Raw genomic sequence first — 23,592 nt, 5'->3', positions numbered from 1 at the left:
ATTATGTTTTTCTTTGTTATTTATCTAAAAGTATTGAAAAAAAATTTTGGCTTATAGGTACAATCTGCTGGAGATGACAGAGTGCTTGTAATGGGTGCAACTAACAGGCCACAAGAGCTTGATGAGGCTGTTCTCAGGTAGGGAAATTTATGTAGAAACGCACACATTTATTACAGATGTATTTACTCATGTGTTCATCTGATGTATTTCTTGTTTCCTTCTCTTTCAATTTTAAGACTAAATTCATTATTTTCCTCTCTATATCCATCTTCTGGTCTCTTGTTACCAACTGAAGATTTTGAGGATAGGGCCAGCATGATATCAGGAAAACTATTTTTAACTTTATGGTTTTAGGGAAATTACTTATTTCTTCTGGGTTGGATTAAAGTATCTTAAAACAATGAAACTGATTTTTACCCTCTTTTACTGGGCTTCATGAGAAGCTGATAAAGCACAGCTCATGGGAGCCATATGCTCTCTTCTCCTGTGTTTGATCAAATTTATTCCCTTTCTACTGGGAGGACAGTTTGACTCAGCATAAAATTCTTGGATCTCCCGTTCTTTTCCTGAGGAATTTATAACATTGCCCCATTGTTTCTAGGATTGGATGTTGCAGTGTGAAAGTCTGAAGCAAGCCTGATTTATTCACATTTATGGGTTAATCCAGTAGGGTTAGTGTCTAATCTCCTAATACTACTACTACTACTTTTGTAGCCTTTGTTTCTGTGGTGGTTTTTGTTTTTTTTATTGCTTTCCTGATCTCTGCAAACCCATTTTTCATCTTCTGTTGTCTACTTCTTTGAGCCTTTGTATGTCATTTCCTTGAGCCTTTTTATCTCACTGAGCTCTTATTTCATAGGAGCCTTTTTTTTCATCAAATTATTTTATTTCTTGGAAAGATATTTGGTCACAATTTTAATTTGCTTTATGGCAAAATCCTCTTGTGCATGTTCTTCATTTTATCTATTTTATGTTTACTGTATTCTTTCCCCTCTTTTTTTGGCACTGTTTTTTAAAATCAGTCCTATGCTTTTGTCTGTTTTGCTTATTAATTTTATTTGAATAAGGGGAGTTTTCTTGGAAAACCCAATTTGGAAGGATATTGTAGAAGAGCTAGAAAAGTAAGGTAGCAAGCATGTATCTTGAGTTGTCCTATGAATACCCTGGACTGGTGGGCAGTCTCCCTGACTCACAACAAAGCCGTACCTGATAAAGAAGTATACGTGTGTATAAATAAGCTATTGGGTTGATTTAGTCTTCTTCAACTGAAAAGATTGGTCATTGCAAAACAGCTTGTCATCTTGCCAGACTGACTGATGTCTTCTTACAAAGGTGATGTATCTTTGAGTTTCTTTGTTCAGCCTCATCTTCCTTGCCATTCCCTTGCTACTGACTAGGGTCACATGATCTGCAGAGCCAGTCCTCACATGTTTGCTTAAATATGGGGAGGTTAGTTTTATTATCCCTCAGAGTGTGCTCTCTCTGTTCCCTCTGGAAAACTCTGCTCTGACAGCCATGTCTAAAATTTGCAGTGGCAGGTGCTGTCTGTATTCACCTTTGTCAGTGTAATTTTCCTGCCCTAGGCATCCCTTCTTCATACATTTTAGTTCTGTAAATGTTATGTAGTTTGTTGATGATGGAGTTCACATTGCTGTTTCTGTTGTCCTTGTTGGTTTTAGTTGTTTTCAGTTTCAAGAAGACAGCAGAGATCTGTTTCTTCAACTTCTTATATCAGATATTTTGTTTTAAAGTGTTAGTGCTGTTAAAAAAAATACAAATACATAAATGGTTAATTTAATTCTGACAATATTGAATTAAGGATTTTTAAACATTAACTACAATTTTTAAAAACTTTTTATTGGAGTATATTTGATTTATAATTTTGTGTTAGTTTCAGGTGTACAGCAAAGTGAATCAGTTATACATATATCCACTCTTTTTTAAATTATTTTCCCATATAGGTCATGACAGAGTATTGGGTAGTGTTACCTGTGCTATGCAGTAGGTCCTTATTAGTTATCTATTTTATATATTTCACTAGAATATTTTAAAAGAGTAACTTTTACACCGATAACTACTAAAATGTATTCAAATGCCTTGAGCAATTATATTTAAAGCTTTGTTCTTGTTATGTGCTACTTGAACTGAATTATCTGTAAATTCAAAACTGTATTTCTGAGATTGCTTGAATCCTTTTTTTAGGCGTTTCACCAAACGGGTATATGTGTCTTTGCCAAATGAGGAGGTATGTATCTGTGTTTGAATTTTTTTTAAGGCAGAAACAAGAACTACCATCTTGACAGTATTAAGTCTTCCAGTGCATGGTACAGCTGCATTGGAAAAGTTTGGCGGTTTCTTAAAAAGATAAACAGAAAACTTACTGTAAGACCCCAAAATTTCATTCCTAAGAATCTATCCAAGAGAAATGAAAACATATGTCTACACAGACATGTACAAGAATTTTTATAACAGCATTATAAATAATAGCCAAGAACTACAGAGAATCTAAAATAGTCTTCAGGCTTCCCTGGTGACCTGAATCCACCTGCCAGTGAAGGGGACACAGGTTCGAGCCCTGGTCTGGGAAGATCCCATACGCTGCAGAGCAACTAAGTAGACCCCGTGCTCTGCAACAAGAGAAGCCACCGCAATGAGAAGCCCACGCACCACAACGAAGAATAGCCCCTGCTCGCCACAACTAGAGAAGGCCCACGCGCAGCAACGAAGACCCAACACAGCCAAAAATAAATAAATAAATAATTAAAAAAAAATCCTTCATCAGTTGGTGAAAGGATATACAAATGTGGTATATCCATTTAATGGAATACTGTTTAGCAATAAAAGGAATGAGCTTACACATACCATAATAAGGATGAACCTCAAAAACATTATACTAAGTAAAGATGCCAGATGCAAAAGATTTCCTATCACATGATTCCATTTTTATGAAATGTCTAGAAAAGGCTCATTTCTGGAAACAAAGTAAATAGTGATTAGGTAAGGCTGTGGGTGGAAGTCAGGATTAACTGCAAACAGGCACAAGTGAATTTTTTGGGTGATAGAAATGTTCTAAAATTGGATTATGGTGATGGTTGCACAATAAACTTATTAAAAGTCATTGAATTATACACTTCAAAAGGGTGAGATTCCATGTTACATGAATTCATATCTCTATAAAACTTTTTTTTTAATTGTGGTGTCTAGCTCAGACCCTTAGCATCCTTGGTAGTAACAGCAGCTACTTTCTTATTGTTTTATTTGGATTGTTTTTAACTCTTTCAGGAACTCTCAAAAAATTGTTATTTTAACAGATATATGTATGAGGCTCTAAGAGGTAGAGTGGTTTGTATAAGATCATTCAGCTCCTAAATGAGTTGTTGGGATTTGAACCTGACTGACTCCTGGATATTTTATTAAGCCAATTCTATGGACTGATAATTCTTTAATATTTCTTTTCAGACACGACTACTTTTATTAAAAAATCTATTATGTAAACAAGGAAGCCCATTGACCCAAAAAGAACTAGCACAACTTGCTAGGTGAGTAATGTGATTTGGTCTATCTTGCAGGTTTTTTTTTTTAAGAATTCTTTTTCTGTTTTCTTTAAAGTAAGCTCATGTATGAAATGAGTAATTTATCTATCAGAAAACTTCTTATTGTTTCATTCTCTACTTCCTTTACCTTCTCTCATCTCATTTTCTTATATATATGGTGTCTAAATTTTAGTTTCTAGATCCTCTAGAAGACATGACCTAAACAGCTAATGATGGTAGTATATATTCTTTTTATAAATTTATTAAAAGTTATAAGTGGTATTAAAGTAATTTTTAATAAATTTATTTTATTTATGTTTGGCTGTGTTGGGTCTTCGTTGCTGCATGTGGGCTTTCTCTAGTTTCGGTGAGCGGGGGCTACTCTTCGTCGTGTTGCATGGGCTTCTCATTGCGGTGGCTTCTCTTGTTGCGGAGCACGGGTTCTAGGCGCGTGGGCTCAGTAGTTGTGGCTCATGGGCTCTAGAGCGCAGACTCAGTAGTTGAGGCTCACAGGCTTAGTTGCCCCGTGGCATGTGGGGTCTTCCTGGACTAGGGCTCGAACCTGTGTTCCCTGCATTGGCAGGCAGGTTCTTAACCACTGCGCCACCAGGGAAGCCCTGAAGTAATTTTTAAAAGGTAAAACATCTCATATCTGCCTACACCAACACATATTTTCACTTAAACTTGTTCTTTTGCTTACACATAATTTTTTTTTTTTTTTTTTTTTTTTTTTTTTTTTGTGGTACGCGGGCTTCTCACTGCTGTGGCCTCTCCCATTACGGAGCACAGGCTCCAGACGCGCAGGCTCAGCGGCCATGGCTCACGGGCCCAGCTGCTCCGCGACATGTGGGATCTTCCCGGACCGGGGCACGAACCTGTGTCCCCTGCATCGGCAGGCAGACTCTCAACCACTGCACCACCAGGGAAGCCCCACATAATATTTTTAAACTTTGACTTCTTCAGCTTTTTTTTATGAGTGGTGTATTAAGTAGAAACTGAATATAGAAGATACACTCATGAATTTTAGTCATTGAAAAAAATCTCATAAAGTAATTTAAAATGTTCAACAAGAATGTGAATAGCTAGTTATGTTGGTAAAACTCTGAGTTCCCAGATACCTATGAAAATAACAAATTCAGTACTTGGAAATACTGAGATCCTTTGAATTCCAATAAAATATTCTGCTAATAATGTTTGTACAGTTATTTAACATAGTACATAAGTAAATGCTTTTTTTCTTGTTTTATTTTCCTCTTCCTCTTTGCCTCCCTAGTTCTTAGTTCCCTTTGATAGTGTCTTGGCTGCCCAGGATCTCCACTGTGGCATCCCATTCAGGTGTGCCTCCCTTTGCCAATGTCTTCTATCCCAGACCCTTGCTTCACCCTGTCTGTCCTACATTTAAAGAAATCTTCCTTGATTGGCCCTCATTTCATCAAGGCAGTTCTCTTTGTCAAGATAAAGACTCAGGAACTTATAGAGAAGTAATTGTGGTTATGTGTCAGTTGGCCAGCAATGGCTTATAGATGTTACCTTTCCAGGGCACATATTTACAGTTTAATGGAGCCTCCTGGAGATATAGTATACTTTAATCTAAAGGAATGGTTCTAATAATGAAAATTCGAGGCATTATAAGGAACCAGTTGGCTGTTTGTTTTTAGCAAGTAGGCCTTCCTCTGTCCTTCAAATCAAATCACATAGCTGTCTGCTTGATAAAAAAGGCAAGCTAGGTTTTACTCTCTTATTATGTGGAGATTTAAATCTGCAAAGGTGAAAATAAGTTGCTCTTTTTTCTTTCCCATTCTCAGAATGACCGATGGATACTCAGGAAGTGATCTAACAGCTCTGGCAAAAGATGCAGCACTGGGTCCTATCCGAGGTAGGAATACAAAAGCTTGAAGCATTTTCAACTGTTTATTAGACCACTTCAGAAGTTTAAGAAGTCCCTGTTGATATTTTTTATTAGTAAGAAAGCAGTAAAACTATATCAGTGGAAAACTTGATTAAAACTTGATACAAAGTTTCTAGACTTAGGGTCAACAAACCTTTCTGAAAATAGTTTTAGACTCATGGGCCGCATATGTTCTGTTGCATCTTCTTCTTCTCACTCTTCTTCTGACTCCTCCTCCTCCTGCTCATCCTCCTCTTTTTTTTTTTTTCAACAACAAAAAGCTGTGAAACCATTCTTAGCTCACAGACCATACAAAGACAGTCCGTGGATCAGTGGACCATGAGCCCTGTTCTGGACAGCAGGTTTTACTTCTTGATAGTAGGTTAGCAGTAGAAAACTCAAGAAAATGAGAACTTTTTAAAGCAAGTGGAAAAGAATAATAAAGGAAGATTTTCTTATCTATTTTTTGGTTCTTTTCATTTCAGTATTCTAGTATTACTTGAAATTAATGTGTGTAAGGAAACATATAAATAGAAGTTTTTACTTTTATCATTATATGTTATCTTTTGAAAAATTGCAGCAAAGTATATCATTCATTGCTCTGTTTTGATTCAAGGTAATTTGTTGACCCTGAAATACCACATCTATCATTTTTAGGTTATGTTAGATTAAACTCACTGTGATAATCACTTTAGAGTAGATGTTTTCAGCTACTCTTCCACAGGCAGCATGGGCAGTGGATGGGTGATGCTCTCAGGTATGCACTCAGATTACTGGCTATGGTGGTAAAATTGAACATGGAACATGCAACTTCCAGAACGTATCTCTAACAGTGAAACAGGGTACTGATTAAGAACTGCTGCTTTAGAGAATAATAAATGTAACCTTGAGAATATAGTTTGAAACTCTGGGTAAAGCATTTCAGTCAAGCTTTCTTTCTGCAGGAGGCATGAAATCTTGTTCAGATACTGGACTCAGAGTCAGTAGCTAATGTATAAATCATGTGTATTTTTTAGAATATTTTAGCTGTTATTCTGAAACAAAGTTGTTGGCTTAAAACAACAAATGCCTTTTGTAAAGAACAAGTTGCATTATTTTAAGTTTACTATGAAATTTGTAGAATCTGTTGTTCTTGAGCAATATATAAAGAAATTGAATGCCTTCCTAAGAAGGGATATTATTCTAAGCATTTATAAATTGTATGTGCTCTTAATGTATGGTCTCTTTTTAATATAATGATTTATATTGAACATATACTTTTAGATTATTGTACTTCGTTAGTTTAAAGTTGGCAATCTCTTTTTTGTAAGTGACTTTTATATTTTACAGAACTGAAACCAGAACAAGTGAAGAATATGTCTGCCAGTGAGGTATACTATTTTACAATTATCTTTTTTTCATTCTGGTCCTCTAGATTGAAAAACATATCTTTTGTCTGGATTTTTCTAGTTTATCTGATTAGAAACTAGAAAAAGTTAATTTTGCTTCATTTCAAAATATGGAGGACTGTCCAACTAGTCTCTTATGGTGTCCTTTGGTAATACACAATAAATATACATAATCATTAAGTCATTTTCTGTCAAATCATATTACATAAATACTAAACAGAACAACATTATAGGCAACTTGAGGATTTTATACGTTATGAATATAGCTTGTAACAGGTTAACCCCTTGATGTTCTGTTTTGTTAGTTTTTCAATAATGTTTATGTCTTCCTTCTTATAAAAGCAATAGTTTCCATTGTAATGTAATTCATTACATTTAAAAAATATGGGAGGTCCCGTTATGAGATGCTGAAGCATTTCTTTTGAAAAAAATTGCCAGCAAAATATATTTTGCCATGCAAAATGATCATAACTATGTAACCAGCCAGTTTAAATCAGATTTGAATTATGTAACTTATCTCTCAGAGCTCAGCACCTGAAACATTACTAACCAAAGAGACTTCATTCTTGGAACAGAAGAGAGAATAGAACTCCAGTGGAGTCCAAATGTAAACTGAAAACAAAACAAACAAAAAAAAACAATAAAAAACCCCAGAGGCATGGGCTGGAGGCTGGTGGCTGGCTAGAGGATCTATCTGCACATTACATTGCAGAGAGTCCTGTCCAAGTGTTAACAGTGAACTCTTAACATAGAGAATAAATGTACTTGAGTATGAGTACATTTTGGCAGTCTTTTTTCTTCAAGCTTCCAAGTAAATTTGAGGTTGTCTTCAGGCATCTTGTGCATGGTGCTTAACCAACTACATTACTAAGAAAGCCTTCAGACTTCTTGCAACCACCTTTTTCCATTTCAGCAGTCTAGTTTACCTGGATTGTGTTTGACATGAATGAAGCTTAGGAACAGAGAATTCCACATGTCATATACTTTGGTGTTTAGCTACTATTACCTTAAAAATTCATGTTTAAAGTATAAGTTTCAGGTCCCTTTTATCTGATTCATAATTTTGATTCCACATTTTTCTAATTTTTAAAAATTTATTAGTCTGTCTTGAGGTTTTTTTAATAGTTTAGGTATAATTTATTTACAGTATCCCATCAATATATTATTTTTTAAATGTTCTTATAGCATAAGCCTAATAGTACTTTTCTAACCAAAAGTAAGCACTGTGCATGAATTATTTCTTTTCCACACACCACTCTCCCTACCTTGGACTCAGGACAGATAAACTTGATTTTTCATATATGTACTCTGGCCCCCTAGATTAAAGTTGAGGAAAGGCCCATTGTGTGACATTTTAGGCCTCTCTCTTTGTCCCTTGGACAGACCATATACTGAAATTAAAACTACTGAATGAATTACAAAAAATAACATTACTGGTACCTTTTGTGACCATTCCACTAATTATGTGTAGTCAGGTTACAGTGTTATAGTTTTTGGTTCTACTGTATACTTTCATTCAGTTTAAATTTATTTTTAACCTAATGATTTTAGTATTAATAATTTGATAATAGCTTTTAGTCATTAGTCCTGGCTTATGAGTTAATATTTATAAAGCACTTTAGAAAGTCTGGCAATAGTGAATACTGTATAGGTATCCATTAAATAATTTTAAAATACATAAATACTAAATAACAGCAATTTATTATAGAGATCAAGGAAATCCATTCTATTTTCTTATTTATGAGATTACAGAAAAACACAAGTAGTTTGGTTTTAAAATTGTGTACTAGAATTTTTTTCAGCTATTCTTCGGTACAATTTTAATAACTGTGTTATCAGGTGCTGGTATATATGCAGAAATTTAGATGAGATATACCTAATTTGCCTTTTATAGTTTATAAGAATAGAAACTCAAATAATTGTGTTGGAATTCTGTGTTTTTAAAAGGTAGTGCTGAAAATCATTGGTTATAAATTCAGAGTATAATGTACTTTGTTTATAAAGCACACAGTTTGTATCTAGTTCAACTTTATTCTTTTATTATTTTGTTTTGATAAGACTTCTTTGCTATTTATTTTTCCCTCTTTACTGAACTAGCTACCGGTTGATTTTTCCTGTTATATACATTAGTCTCTTACTAACTTTTAAAATATCGTATTTTCTATATAACTTTTAAAGGTTATTTTCCATTTACAGTTATTACAAAATATTGGCTATATTCCCCATGTTGTACAATACATCCTTGAGCCTATCTTACACCCGATAGTTTGTACCTCCCACTCCCCCATGCCTACATTGCCCCTCTCGCCCTCTCCCTGCTTAACCACTAGTTTGTTCTCTATATCTGAGTCTGCTTCTTTTTTGTTATATTCACTAGTTTGCTGTATTTTTTGAATTCCACATATAAGTGATATCATACAGTATTTGTCTTTCTCTGTCTCACTTAGTTCACTTAGCATAATATCCTCCAAGTCCATACATGTTGCTGCAAATGGCAAAATTTTGTTCTTTTTTATGGCTGAGTAGTATTCCATTGCGTGTATATATGTGTGCATATATATATTTTATATATATATATATATACACACACCACATCTTTATCCATTCATCTGTTGATGGACACTTAGGTTGCTTCCATATATTGGCAATTGTAAATAAGGCTGCTATGAACATTGGGGTGCATGTATCTTATCAAATTAGTGTTTTTGTTTTTTTCAGATATATAGCCAGGTGTGGAACTGCTGGGTCATATGGTAGTTCTCTTTTTAGTTTTCTGAGAAACCTCCATACTGTTTTCCACAGTGAAATACACGTACACACACACCCCGAACTATGAACATAAATTAGAATTTCATCAAAAGCTTTTGAAACCTTAATCTTAATAACAGATATTCAGGAGTATCATAGATAATACTCACATTACATTCATCATTCTGCTAAATTTTGGGCTTTAGGAAGAGCCATTGTGTGTTTTATAGTTAAATAAGGAGCAAATAGGGGTCATGCAGTGATTATGGTAACAATATATCCTTTTTCATTTTGACAAATTTTTCAGATTAGGCTACAAGTTACAAATGTAGTTGATTTTCTTAATCTATGCTATGTTGATATTAGAGAGGATGTGAAGTAGTTAGATTGGGTTTTATAAGAGTAATAAAAAGAATAATATAAATAAATATCAGTTGCTGAAGTTTTGTCTCCAGTTCTTCTTTAACTTCTTATTTGGGAGCAAAATATACATGTGATAATGCATAAGTGATAATTTTTAATACCGGTCATCTTGTGCCAAACTCCATTTGGCCTTTTGAAAATCCTTAGGTGAAAATTAGGTATTTATTAACTCAGTATTGTTTTATTTTACTTTCTTGAAGCCAATTAAAAATCTCAGAAAATAAAACCAAATTGACATAAAAATGTATTATAAGCAATACTAATATTAGAAAATTTCAGACATAAGCCTCCTCCATGTTGTAGTTAAAGAGCAATATTTCCTTCAAAGTCCTGTGTACATCTTGTAAACTCCTCTTTCCTTTCTGATAAACCTGGCATGAATTTAGCTAGAGTGTGTTTGTGGTGAGTGAGACTTGAGAGTGCAAAATTCCATGAAACTATATGCAGAAAAAAAACTGGAAGGAGATAAGCCAAATAGTTGTTGTATATCTGAACGGTGGAATTGTGAGTGATTCTTTTTTCTGATTGTCTATATTTTGTCAAATTTTCTGTAATGAGTATGTTTTGTTTTTATAATGGGAAAATATTGTGATTTAAAATGTTAATACCTAGGAGCTAAAACGTGAAATGAAAGTATATTGGTATAGCATTTTGGTAGGATTTCTTATATAGCAAACTTTCCTAATATAGAATAATATATAAAATAAGATGATTGGCATGATTTTCTAAGAATACATCTCTATATATTTTAACATTAATAAACAACAGCATCATTACTTTTATCTGTCATTGGGTTAACTATTGCACATGTGTTTATCTATCGTCATGTGTGTTTTTTTAATCTAGATGAGAAATATTCGATTATCTGACTTCACCGAATCCTTAAAAAAGATAAAACGCAGCGTGAGTCCTCAAACCTTAGAAGCTTACATACGCTGGAACAAGGATTTTGGAGATACTACTGTTTAAGCCTGCAGAACGTTTTACTTTCCAAGAGAGAAACATACCATCTTCTATGAATAGTTATCTGCTACAGAAACTCAGCCTAAGTTTACAGGATTTTTCAGTCTTACAATTATTTGTGCACCCCAGAAGATGAACCGTAAAATAAATTTAAATAAAGTATACAATGCAAATGGAATATTTTGTTTAAGGCCTTCTTGCCTTGATGGTCACAGATATCCCGATGGGCACTGTAGTTAGAGCAGAACAAAAACTGATTCTGGTCTTCTTTACCAATATAATCATAATGTAAATAATAATTTGTATATTATGTTGCAGATGAAAGTATTCCAGAGACAGTGAATGGTAGAAGACACAAGAGCCTTTGGTTGTTTGTCTTCTGACATCTTTTCTTAAAATAGTAATTTTTCCTATTTTCCTTTCCTACTGTTGTCTTTACTACACTATGGGTGATTGGAATGCCAAACACTCTGTTTCTTTTTTTTTTCTTTTTACAAATTGTGTGCCAAATGAAACTTTTTCCTATGTAACAGTAGTAGGAAAAAAGTATTTTGAAGGTTTTTTTCTTCTTCATAAATCTACAGACATTAAACAATGTGTCCTTTTCACTTTTTATTTTTCTATTACCTTTCTACCAAACAATTTAGAAAGTAATATGATAGCAACAAAACAAATTTAGTGAAATGGAGAAATTTTGAAGTTTTCAGACACTCTGTCATACAACATGTAGATCAATCCTCCTGTGACCTGCTGTATTTTTTTTCTAATATATTTGTCAGAAATCTATTGTAGACTGTTAACTTATTCCTAATGGAATTTATTTTCTGTTAGAATTCTAATATTTAAGAAAGCCAATTTTAACTGCTGTAAAAGTGGTTTCTGTGCGAGAAGGGAAGTACTAGGAGCTAAGACATTTCTAATTTATTGCTTATTATTTTCTTACTATTTATAGGATAATTACAAGCCAGTGGATTTACCATGTTTTATTCTTAATAATTATTAATCCCTCCAATGAAACTTTAAAAAAAATTACTGAATTTTTATACATTGCATACATTTTATAGGTTTCTTGTGCTCACTTTGTTAACTAAAAGGTTTTAGTCTGTTAATCTGCCTTTTGTTCCCCAAAAATGTACAGTAATCCTGTTTCTTGTTTGTATAAGTATGCCTGGGTTTTTATTATAAAAATGTCATTGTAGGAAGTAGAGACTCATATCATGGCCTTTTAAATACTGTAATAAAGGCAAATAGATATTTGCCCTTAGTTTACTGGTTAAAAGTTTGTTTATAGAAATTTTCTTTGGTGCTTTTATGTAAAATGTCATGGGTGGAAATAATAAGTTTATAGTAGTAACAAATATTTTTCATTTAGGAAAAATAGCTTTGGTTTAGAGAGAATATATTAAAGTTAAAAACTTGCCCCCACTAGATAAGAATTTTATAATGAAGACATACATTCTTAACTTTACTCTTTCTCATCTTAAAGATTTATCTAAATATAGATGTATGATTTCTTAAGATCATGTGCTATTTGTAACCAATACCTTAAATCATGTTTCTTCTAATCACAGAACTCCCTGGATAATAAAAATAAAAAGGGTTGAGATAAATAGAAAAACAATTTTTTAAGCCAGAACCATACATATTTTTAGGTCATGAGTAGTATCTTTCTAAGGTCTCAAACACTAAACCATCCAATATAAAATATTGATAATGACAGATGATGAAATATACACGATGACAAGAATTAGGAACATCCCAAATTAAAACGTTTTCAATAAAGCTCATAAAATTTCATTTTTTCTTTTATTTAGAAAAAGATTAACATTATTGATACTTGGATAACTGGTTAATCATATTAAAAGTCCGTGTGCTTTAAACTCAACTTTTAAAATATAAACTCCTTTAAAATTATCATAAAATTATCTGCAGTAATTGAATGTAGCTCACTTTTTGGGAAAGGTTTTAGATAACAAAGACTTCAAATGTTATATAAAAGTCAAATTAATACTGTCATAAACATTGAGTCAGAATTATATTACTGTATGAATATCCATCTGTGTTACTTTAATTTCCTGATGAGGTCTAAAATTGAGCTTAGTGCTACAGAACTATTTTCTTTGACTTAACTATGACCAAGTTTTATTTTAAGCTGTGTTTCTCTCGTGGAAGGGCCATAAACATAGAATAATTATATAGTAGGATGTGTAAGGGATTGGTTTGGTCTTTTTCAATAAAGATAGAAGTTGCTGAGGTTTCCCGAATTAGTATTAGGCTTAGATTGTGACCTTGTAGGTTTTGCACTGAGCTCTGTGTCATGTTATTTCGTAAAAGGTAATGTTTAAACATTAAACGTTAGTGTGCTGTTCATGTTAATATGGCAGAGTTTTGTAAACTAAATTAAAACACTGATGTACTGGACTTTGAGCCAAGGGAAAGAATCAATACTATCTTTCCAGATATCTTAAGGGTAAAAGCTTATTCTAGACAGTCTGGCAATTGAGGTTATTAGATTTCCGACTTGCATATATACTTTGTGCTTGGGAAGAATGGGAAGAAAATCAGATACTAGAATTCTAATTTAAGTAAATATACAGCAGTCTTTGTGTATAGTGTAAAATTCATTATATTTTGTACAAAAACTAATTCTTTTGGTAGAATGAACCATTTGCAGTTTGTTTTTGGACTCTGAGTCAGAGGGTTTTCCTTTAAATGCCTGTCTCAGTTTTACTCTGGTCTTTTGTACTTTTCTTCAGAAGAAATGAATTAAAAGGTTCAGCTGCATAAGTGGGTTTTTATCCTAATGGATTGGAAATAAATTATAAACTTTATTTTGCTTTTAATTTTTTTATCTGAAACTTTTTGAGATTTCAGAGGTTGCAGTCTAGTATTGAAGGAATAGCTTTTATTGGACTGACTCTCTTGCCAATAAAAATATAAAGTCTGAACAAAGTATAAAAAGCTGTGATTAGAAGACTCTAAAAAGCATCAAAAACAGACAAAAACAGCACAAAATCATATACTAGAAGAGATCCACATTAACTAGCTTTTACCATGAGGGCAATTTCCAGCTTGTGCAGTGTGCTTGGAAATAGAATTAAAGCAGAATGTGACAGTCTTGCTGGGCTGTGGAGTCATTTGGGGCTTCTAGGACAGCTTGAAATTAGGAGGGAAATTTTGAAAAGGAGAGAGCTTCAGAGATCTAATCCCCCAAATCTGCTTGCAAATTCTTTTCAAATGCTTGGTGGATTCCAAAATTGTACCTGTGCAGTGTGATATTCAAAGGAACCCAGCAGAAAGCAATAGTTGAAGTCCAAGGAACTGAGTAGTGGTAACAACGGCTGGGCGAATACAGGGCGAACAAGAGGGGTTTTAGTAAACACTTCTGGTTTCCCATTGAAACCCAAAACGGGCCGTGGCTTAGGAGGAAGGATGACATCCCAGAACTAAGGGATGTACTTTAGGACTCTGGGCAAAATGGGAAGAAACTCACTGAAACAAAGCTTAAAATCAGGCTTTCACAGGATCAAGGTTATACATTAGTAAGTTAACAGCTAGCCAGAATAAAACATTGTTTGGAAGAAAACAAAATCCAGAGTCTTTATAACATGTCATTCACAAAGTCCAGTACAAAATAAACCTTAAGCATACAAAGAAAAATTATATGATCTGTAATCAACAGAAAATATATAGAAGCAAATACACAGATGACCCTATGTTGGAGTTAACAAAATTATTTTTAACAGCTTTAAAATACATTTAAAAATTTACAGGGGAAAAAATGGTGGATCAATAGATTGGGATTCTTGGCAGAGAAATAGAAGCTGAAAACCAAATGCAAAGTCTGGTGATTAAAAATTAGAATCTGAAATGAAACATATACTGTCTAAATTTAAATAATCACTGGATGGGCTTAACAGTAAACTGGACAAGCAGAGGAAAGAAAAGTGGAAGACAGCCAGTACAGTTATCAAACTGAAGCACAGAGAAAAAAAGAAACAGCAGAGATTTGAGACCTGTGGGACAGTATCAGTCTAATGTACAGGTACTTTTGAGGTCCAGAGGAGAGGCAAGGAAGAGAATAGGGCAAGAGAAATATCTGAAGCAGTAACGCCCGAAATTTTCTCAAAATTGTTGGAAAACATCAACTTACAGGTCCAAGAAGTTCAGTGAATTCCAAGCAGAATAAATGCAACAAAGATCACATCTGGGTGCATAGTATTGCAAAACACACACACATGCACAAAACCAAACCAAATCAAAAAAATCTCAAAAGCAGCCAGAGGGGAAATGACATTACACTTGAATAAACAGTAAAAGTGGTGGCTAACTTAATCAGAAACAATGGAATCCAGGAAATGCTGGAATGACATTCGTAAAGTGCAAAAATCATACACTACTATATAAAAAACAGGTAAGGCCCTACTGTGTAGCACAGGGAACTATATTCAATATCTTGTAATAACTGGAAAAGAATCTGGAAAATTATATATATATATATACATATATATATATATATATATATATATATATAAAGAATCACTTTGCTGTATACCTGAAACTAATACATTGGAAATCAACTGTACGTCAATTAAAAAAATAATAAAAGTGCAAAAATTAACAAAAGTTAATCTAAAATTTTGTGTCTACTTAGAATGTTCAAAATAGTATGACAAAATAAAAGCTACTCCAGGTGTACAAAACCTAAGAGAATTTGTTGTTAGCAGACTGACATTATAGGAAATGCTTTAAGAAATTCTTTAGGCTGGCAGAAAGTAATCCTCCATAGGAATCTGTATCACCAGGAAGGAATTAAGAACTTTGCAAATGATATATATGTCAGTAAATACAAAAGATAATTTTTTCTTAATTTCTCTGAATATCTATTTGTTGTTTTAAAAAAATTTACAGTGTGGTATTTATAATGTATGTAGAAGTAAAGTAGATGACAAAGATAGCACAAAGGGTAGGAGAGGGCAGTAAATGGAATTACGTTGAAATAAGGTTATTATATTGTACATAAAGTTGTATAGTATTAATGTAAGGTAGACTAATGAGGATGCATATTATAATCTCTCACCCAGCAAAGGGAACAAGAGTATGGGGCAAAGCCCAGAGGAAACCAAGCACCAGCTTCCAAGAGTCCTCTCCCAGTGGAATTACACAGGATGCACTTAATTCCTCCAGCATCAAGTTATGACAACATGGGTGAAGATGTTAGGCCTAACTGTGTTAGGAACAGTGAACCACTCTCAGGGAATGGTAGGAACCCTCCCCCAAATCCAAGTTCCCAGATGCCAACCAAACTTGCAATCAGGCCTTTCAAAAGATAGCAATCTCAGCCCAGCTATGCTAGCTTCTTTTCCGCACAGTGGTTCAGGGCAGGTTTTGCAGTGGGGAGGAGGGACACATGGTGGCCCAAAGTGGGGTGTCGTAGACCAAGTGGGGTGAGGAAGGTGTCTACAATAATGGGCAGCTTAGTATGGGGTATTGGGGACAGAGTAAGGAAGTTATTCATATGTATTGGGGCAACCTGGAATGAGGACTAAGTTCTCAAGAATAGAGAGGTGTGTATTGGGGAAAGGTGTCAGCAAAGATGACAAACTGCTTACATGCAGGAGACTTAATCAGACAAGTCAATATATTAACCATAGTGGAGCCATGTTTCTGTCAGAGAAAGGAGTTATGAATACAAAATAAATGAAACCTGTGGGGTTGGGCTGGAATTGGATTTAAGACTATGAATTCATGATTTAAGATATATAAAAATAGATGAAGAGGGCTTCCCTGGTGGTACAGTGGTTGAGAGTCGGCCTGCCAATGCAGGGGACACGGGTTCGTGCCCCGGTCTGGGAAGATCCCACATGCCGCGGAGCGGCTGAGCCCATGAGCCATGGCCGCTGAGCCTGTGCGTCTGGAGCCTGTGCTCCGCAACGGGAGAGGCCACAATAGTGAGAGGCCAGCGTACCGCAAAAAAAAAAAAAAAAAAAAGTAATTCATTCTCTTAAAAAGGATGTGACATTTAAAGACTTAAATGACAGATATTTATTTTCACAGTTCTGGAAGGTAGGAAATCCAAGATCAAGATGCCTACCAATTTTGTTTCTGGGGAGAGCTCTCACTGGCTTGTAAATGGCTGTGTCCTCAGTGACAGAGAGCAGGCTCTCTGGTGTCTCTTCTTATGAGGACACTAATCCTATCTTGAGGGTCCCACCCTCATGACCTCATCTAATCCTAATTATCTCCCAAGGACCCCATGTCCAAATACCATCACGTTGTGGCGGTAGGGTTTCAATATACGAATTTTAAGGGGACACAAACATTCGGTGCATAATATCCACTAAAGGAACCAGGGCTCCTTGGTGAAATGGCCAACTCCAGGTTTAGGGCAGAGAAAATACAGAATAACCCAGCATATCTTGTGCCAGAAAAGAAGAAAGTGCTTAAAGAAGGATGAAGATGAATTATTGGTTAGAGGGGCTCCCACTGGACAATTTTGAGCATCTAAAGTAATTATAGTAATGGATTATAACCCATGAGGTAAAATAAGAAACCATGAGCCAATGTGAACATATACATAAACACAAGAATAAATTGAAAGTGTGATTAAGTATGAATACATTCACATAGTTTCAAAGTACAGTTTTTACAGTGGAAAAACTTGACAGATACCACCTTAATCTAGTGATGAAAGTTATTACTGGGCCAAATTTCACATAATAGGGTCAATGAGAAAAATGCAGTACTACTTCTGTGATATTCCTTTCAAAGATTCACAACCTGAATCTATTCCAGGAGCATTCTACAAAATAACTGGAATCTTCAAAATAACTGGCAAATTCGTGAAAGTCAAGTGAAAAACTGAAGAACTGTTCCAGACTGAAGAAGACAAAATAGAATGACAACTAAATGCAACTTGTGATTTAGAACTGGTTCCTTCTCCTATAAAATACCTTATTGGAACAACTGACAAAACTTGAATGGAGTCTAAGGGTTAGATGACAGTAATGTGTCATTGTTAATTTTCTGATTTTGATGGCTGTTACTGTGGTTACATAGAAGTAGGTCCTTCTTTGCAGGGGATACACACTAACATGTTTGGGGGTGATGGGGCAGCAAGTCAACAACATTTCAAGAAAAACAAAGTTATTTGCACTGTAGTTAAAACTTTTCTGCAACTTTCTCATTGTTTCAAAATCTTTTCAAATAATGTTTGGAGAGGAATTCCCTGGCGGTTCAGTGGTTAGAACTCTGTGCTCTCACTGCCGAGGGCCTGGGTTCAATCCTTAGGGAACTAAAAAAAAATAGACCTCAGGAAACTCCCAAACCATCATCATCATCATCATTTTTGCCGCAAACTGCACGGCTTGTGGGATCTTAGTTTCCCAAACAGGGATGAACCCAGGCCCCCTGCAGTGGAAGCGTGGAGTCCTAACCACTGGACTGCCAGGGAATTCCCTTTCATTTTTATTTAGTTTACAGTTTTGAATCTTTGGTCAATGTTCCCTTAAAAGATGCTGAAATTAAATGGTATATTTTCTACTTTTATTTTTAAACTTTTATCACACAGCAGAGTTATTTAAATCTTTTCTACTCTGCTGACATAAAACATTTTACCCTTTCTGAGGAACAAACAATTGAATTATTTGGTACAGATCTGTAGTCCAGGACATTAAGTATCTAACAAAATCCTAAGTTCTGTAGCAATTTTTTTTGCCTGTCTCCCTGAAGTTTAGGAAAAAGATTTTCCTAACTCCTGGGTTTTGGCTCTAGATTAGAGTTTTCATTTAACTTCTATAAATTTGACTTTTTCTAGTAAGTTTACAATGTGATTTTGATTTTCCTGAGAAAACCCTGAAGAAAAGGTATGTCACTTAGAAGGTCAGGGACAGCTGAAGAGAAAGAGAAAAATACCAGGAGGGTAGGTTTCAGAAGGTTGCAAAATCTTTCAGAGAGACTGTCGGAGTTAGAATTTTCTTTTGAAGCCTCAGCATACCAATTAACAAAGCTGACTGTTCACCGGTGTTCTGTGTTCTCAGTTTAAAAAATTGATTTTATGTTAAAAGTTCTCGTAATTGTTATTCTATGTTGATTTTTTTCTAATTTACCAATGAAAATGCAAGACTTTGGATTATAAGTAATTTTATATAAGGGGCAGAAGTTCTTCTAGGAGGAGGTGGAGACTTTGACATAGGTAATTTGCAAGAAAGGGAGACCATGGTGGTTGATCGACAATGTGTATTTTGTTAGTGTCACAGATTCTCCAGCCAAGCAGGATGACTAGGAAGAGTCTGTACAATCAATAGTCACAAACTCTACAGATCACTAATCCCAGAATATGGACTAATCAAAGTGATCTTTTTTTGACAAACTGACAGGACAGTGTTCTCATGAAGGTTCTGCAGGATACCTAAGGCAAAGTTTGATCAATCACTTTTTCAACAATTGATCACCAATCCAATGGGACTTCCAATTGTTAGGGCTTAGGGCTGGCTTGTACTGAAGACTTATCAGGTTTATACTTCCATCTGTTTCCTATGGAACACTCCCTTATACATTAAAAATAGATAAAACAATAAAATATAAACAAAACACATGAAACAAGACGTCGTAACATAGACAAACAATAGCAAAAGCAAGAAAGAAGCAGGTTAATGGCAAAAATATATTCAAAACAAAATAAAACATCTAATAACTTCATACAAAGATCTAGGCCTAGTTATAGAATACACCTCCAAACTAAAAGGTCTAGTTATTCAACATAAGAACCTATGTCTGTGGTTCTATTCCTAGTTTGTTGTTTTTTCTGTAGGGGTGTAAGATTTGTCAAATGTTTTTCTGCATCTATTGAGATGATTGTGTGGCATTCGCCCTTTATTAATATGGTGTATTGCATTGTTAATTCTCATATGTTGAACCTGCTTTGCATTCCTGTGAATTCCCACTCACTCATTCATGGTGTATGATTCTTTTTATATTTTGGTGGATTCATTTTGCTATTATTCTGTTGAGGTTTTTTTGCATTTACGTTCATATGGGATGTTGGTCTGTAGTTTTCTTGTGATGTTTTTGTTTAGTTTTGGTATCAGGGTAATTCTGGCTTCACAGAATGAGTAGAGAAGTGTTCCTTTCTCTTCTATTTTTGGGGAACAGTTTGTCAATGATTGGTGCTAATCCTTCTTTAAATGTTTGGTAGACTTCATCGATGAAGCCATCTTTGCCTGGGCTTTTTGTGGAATTTTTTTTTTTAATTTTAAGTTCAATTGCTTGTTATGTCTAATCAGATTTTCTATTTCTTCTTGAGTCATTTTCAGTAGTTTGTGTCTTTATAGAAATTAGTCCATTTCATTTAGGTTATCTAATTTGTTGGTATATAACTTTATAATACTCCCTATGATCCTTATTTCTGTAAGATCAATAGTAATGTCCCCCCTTTCTTACTTGATTTTAGTAATTTTTTTAATTATTATTTTTTAAACTTTAATTAATTTATTTATTTTGGCTGCACTGGGTCTTAGTTTTGGCATGCATATGGGATCTAGTTCCCCAACCAGGGATCGAACCCAGGGCCCCTGCATTGGGAGTGCAGAGTCTTACCCACTGGACCACCAGGGAAGTCCCAATTTTAGTAATTTGAATCTTTTTTTTCTTGGTCTAGGTAAAGCTTTGTCAATTTTGTTGAAAATTTTAAAGAATCAATTTTTGGTTTTGTTTTCTCTTTTTTTTACATTAATTAATTAATTAATTGTTTTGGCCATGCAGCTTGTGGGATCTTAGTTCCCTGGGCCCCTGCAGTGAAAGCAGAGTCCTAACCACTGTAACCACTGGACCGCCAGGGAATTACCTCTCTATTGTTTTTCCATTCTCTATTTCATTTATTTCCTCTCCAAGCTTTATTTCCTTCTTTTTATTTTAATTTTTTGGCCGCACCACACAGCACATGGGACCTTAGCTCCCTGAGCAGGGATCAAACCCGTGCCTCCTGCAGTGGAAGTGCAGAGTCTTAACCACTGGACCACCAGGGAAGCCCTTTTATTTCCTTCTTTTTGCTTGCTTTAAGTTTAGTTTGCTCTTCTTTTTCTAGTTTCTTAAGATGGAAGGTTAGGTTATTGATTTGAGATCCTTCTTTTTTTAATACACGCATTTACAGCTATACATTTCCCTCTAAGGGCTGCTTTTGCTGTATCCAATAAGTTTTGGTATGTTGAGTTTTAATTTTCATTCATCTCAACGTATTTTCTAAGTTCTCTTGTGATTTCTTCTTTGATCCATTGACTAAGAGTATGTTTTTTAAATTTCCACCAGATGGGAGCATCCCAAATTTCCTTCTGTTATGGATTTCTAATTTCTTTTTTTTTTTTTTTTTTTTTTTTTTTTTTTGCGTTATGCGGGCCTCTCACTGTTGTGGCCTCTCCCCTTGCGGAGCGCAGGCTCCGGACGCACAGGCTCAGCGGCCATGGCTCACGGGCCTAGCCGCTCTGCGGCATGTGGGATCTTCCCAGACCGGGGCACGAACCCGTGTCCCCTGCATCGGCAGGCGGACTCTCAACCACTGCGCCACCAGGGAAGCCCCTGGATTTCTAATTTCATTCCAGTATATTTGGAGAGCATACTTTCTATGATTTTAATCCCTTTAAATTTATTGAAAATTATTTTAACAAATGTTCCATCCTGGGAATGCTCCATATACACCAGAGAAGAATGTGTATTATGCTGTTGTTGGATGGTGTATTCTAGACATATGTTAGGTCTAATAGGTATATAGTGTTGTTCAAGTCTTCTGTTTCATTGTTGATCTTCTGTCTAGTTGTTTCCTATGATTTTATATCAATTACTCAATTCCCTGAATTAGATTTTTTTCTTCTTAAAATAGCTTGAGAGATTTATCTTTGCTAACTCTAAACCCTGTTATACTCATCAATAAGGAATTCGTTAAATATATTGATATTAAGGCACATGCCTATGATTGAATTCTCTAAGGTCACTAAAACTATATTCTAGAAAATTAAGACATGGGAAAAATGTCACAATACATCCTTACATGAAGTAGGCAGACTATAAATAATATGTACTGTTTGATTCCAGTTTTGTTAAAATAAAAAAGACTGGAAAGAAACTTCAAGAATCAAGAATGGGGACTTCCCTGGTGGCACGGTGGTTAAGACTCTGCACTCCCAATGCAGGGGGCCCGGGTTGGATCCCTGGTCAGGGAACTAGATCCCACACGCAAGCCACAACTAAGAGTTCGCATGCCACAACTAAGGAGCCCACCGGCTGCAACTAAGACCTGGCACAACCAAATAAATAAATATTAAAAAAAAAAAAAGAATTGAGAATGACTTGCTCAGGGTAAATGAAGCAATAATGTTCTAATTTGCCTTCTTGATTCAAATCCTGTCCAGGATTAGCAAGTACTGAGTAGGTGGTAAGGCTTTAAAAGTATGATGTACGGAATTCCAGGTCCACCTTTGACTAGGTGTGTTACCTTGGCACACAACTTTCCAAGCAGAGGCTAACAATAGTACCTATATCAAAGGGCTGTTATGAGGATTAAATGAAATGATACATTAAGTTCTTAGTACTTACCACGTAAGTGCTTAATAAATGTTAGCTATTATCTTCCATCTACGGGTTCATTCTCCATACCACAGCCAAAATGTAGAAGGTAACTCCGTTGTTAAAACCGTCCACTGGCTTCCGGTCTCACTTAGAAAAAAAAAAAACCAATCTCTTTACCCCTAATTAGAAATTCCGACTTGATCTGGCCCGTTTATCACTTAGATCTTCTCTTCGTTTCTTCCCCTCAAGCACAACTCTCCAGACATATTACCTTCTTTCTGATCTTAAAACACCCTTAATTGTTTTACTTAGGTATTTGCATTACTTATTCTGCCTAGAAAAAACTTCACAGAAAGACTTGCCATTTGGAAGTCAAATTTAATGTTCTTAGAGAAGCTTTCTCTGACTACCTCTCTAAATTAGCGACCCAGTTACTCTCCATACCATTACCCTATTTTCTAAATGGCACTACTTACCGATATATTTTAAACATTTCCTTCTCCTACTTGTTTTGTCTCTTCTTACTAGAATATCATTTTCATGAGATCAGTACCTGACACATACATACTCCATATTCAATTTCTGTCGAATGAATTATATTTCGATGTGTTTTATTTTCCTTTTATAAAATAAAATTAATCTTACAGAATTTAAGTAGTATTTTAGGAAGCACAACACAGTAGTCCGTCATTAGTCGGCCTGAGTTCAAATTCAGCTACTACGGCAAACTGGATGTATGTCTCTGGGCAAGTTTCTTAATCCTGTTTCCTCACTTGAAAAATGGGAATGTAATCTATTTCGTAAGGTATTGCAAAAATTAAATAACACAACATAGGTAAAAGCGCTTCAGGACTCAATGAAACTTTTCTAACATTACAAAGAAACCCTAATTGCTCCTTGACAAAGACCTCAGCGCGTACCTCTGAACCCACACCTCGGCCGGGGATGAAGAGTCGCTCTAGCCGCCACCTTCGCCTCTGTAGAACGCAGGGGCAGCCGGGAAGGAGGAACGGGATTATGAGGCCGGTGCACGCACTTCCGCCCCCGCGTCGCTCGCAGCCAATCGGCCTCTGGTGCCCAACCCCCTTCC

The 23,592-nt window shown here is 35.1% G+C and overlaps 1 protein-coding gene and 1 long non-coding RNA gene across 3 annotated transcripts in view; one reads left to right on the top strand and one right to left on the bottom strand.

Annotated features, from left to right (window-relative positions):
• SPAST (spastin) overlaps positions 1–11,121 on the top strand; it is a 53,564-nt gene extending 42,443 nt beyond the window's left edge. For both annotated transcript variants that reach the window (XM_081254967.1, XM_081254966.1), the window contains exons 12-17: positions 58–137; positions 2,203–2,245; positions 3,460–3,539; positions 5,339–5,409; positions 6,751–6,791; positions 10,827–11,121. In XM_081254967.1, the coding sequence (XP_081111093.1) occupies positions 58–137; positions 2,203–2,245; positions 3,460–3,539; positions 5,339–5,409; positions 6,751–6,791; positions 10,827–10,949 (438 nt within the window). In that variant the 3' untranslated portion in view covers positions 10,950–11,121. The remainder of the gene's footprint in view (positions 1–57; positions 138–2,202; positions 2,246–3,459; positions 3,540–5,338; positions 5,410–6,750; positions 6,792–10,826) is intronic.
• On the bottom strand, positions 132–23,504 carry LOC308628208. Its single transcript, XR_014017511.1, has 3 exons — positions 23,423–23,504; positions 22,530–22,649; positions 132–1,759 (listed from the first exon to the last, which is right to left on the bottom strand). It is a non-coding gene; the product is annotated as an uncharacterized lncRNA (long non-coding RNA).
• Positions 23,505–23,592: the final 88 nt, after the last annotated feature.

The sequence above is a fragment of the Mesoplodon bidens genome, assembly GCF_964165515.1.
Source record: "Mesoplodon bidens genome assembly, chromosome: 14".
NCBI classification, from domain to species: Eukaryota; Metazoa; Chordata; class Mammalia; order Artiodactyla; family Ziphiidae; genus Mesoplodon; species Mesoplodon bidens.
The sequence above is the reverse complement of the archived record's forward strand: the minus strand, read 5'-3'. Positions and strand labels throughout refer to the sequence as shown.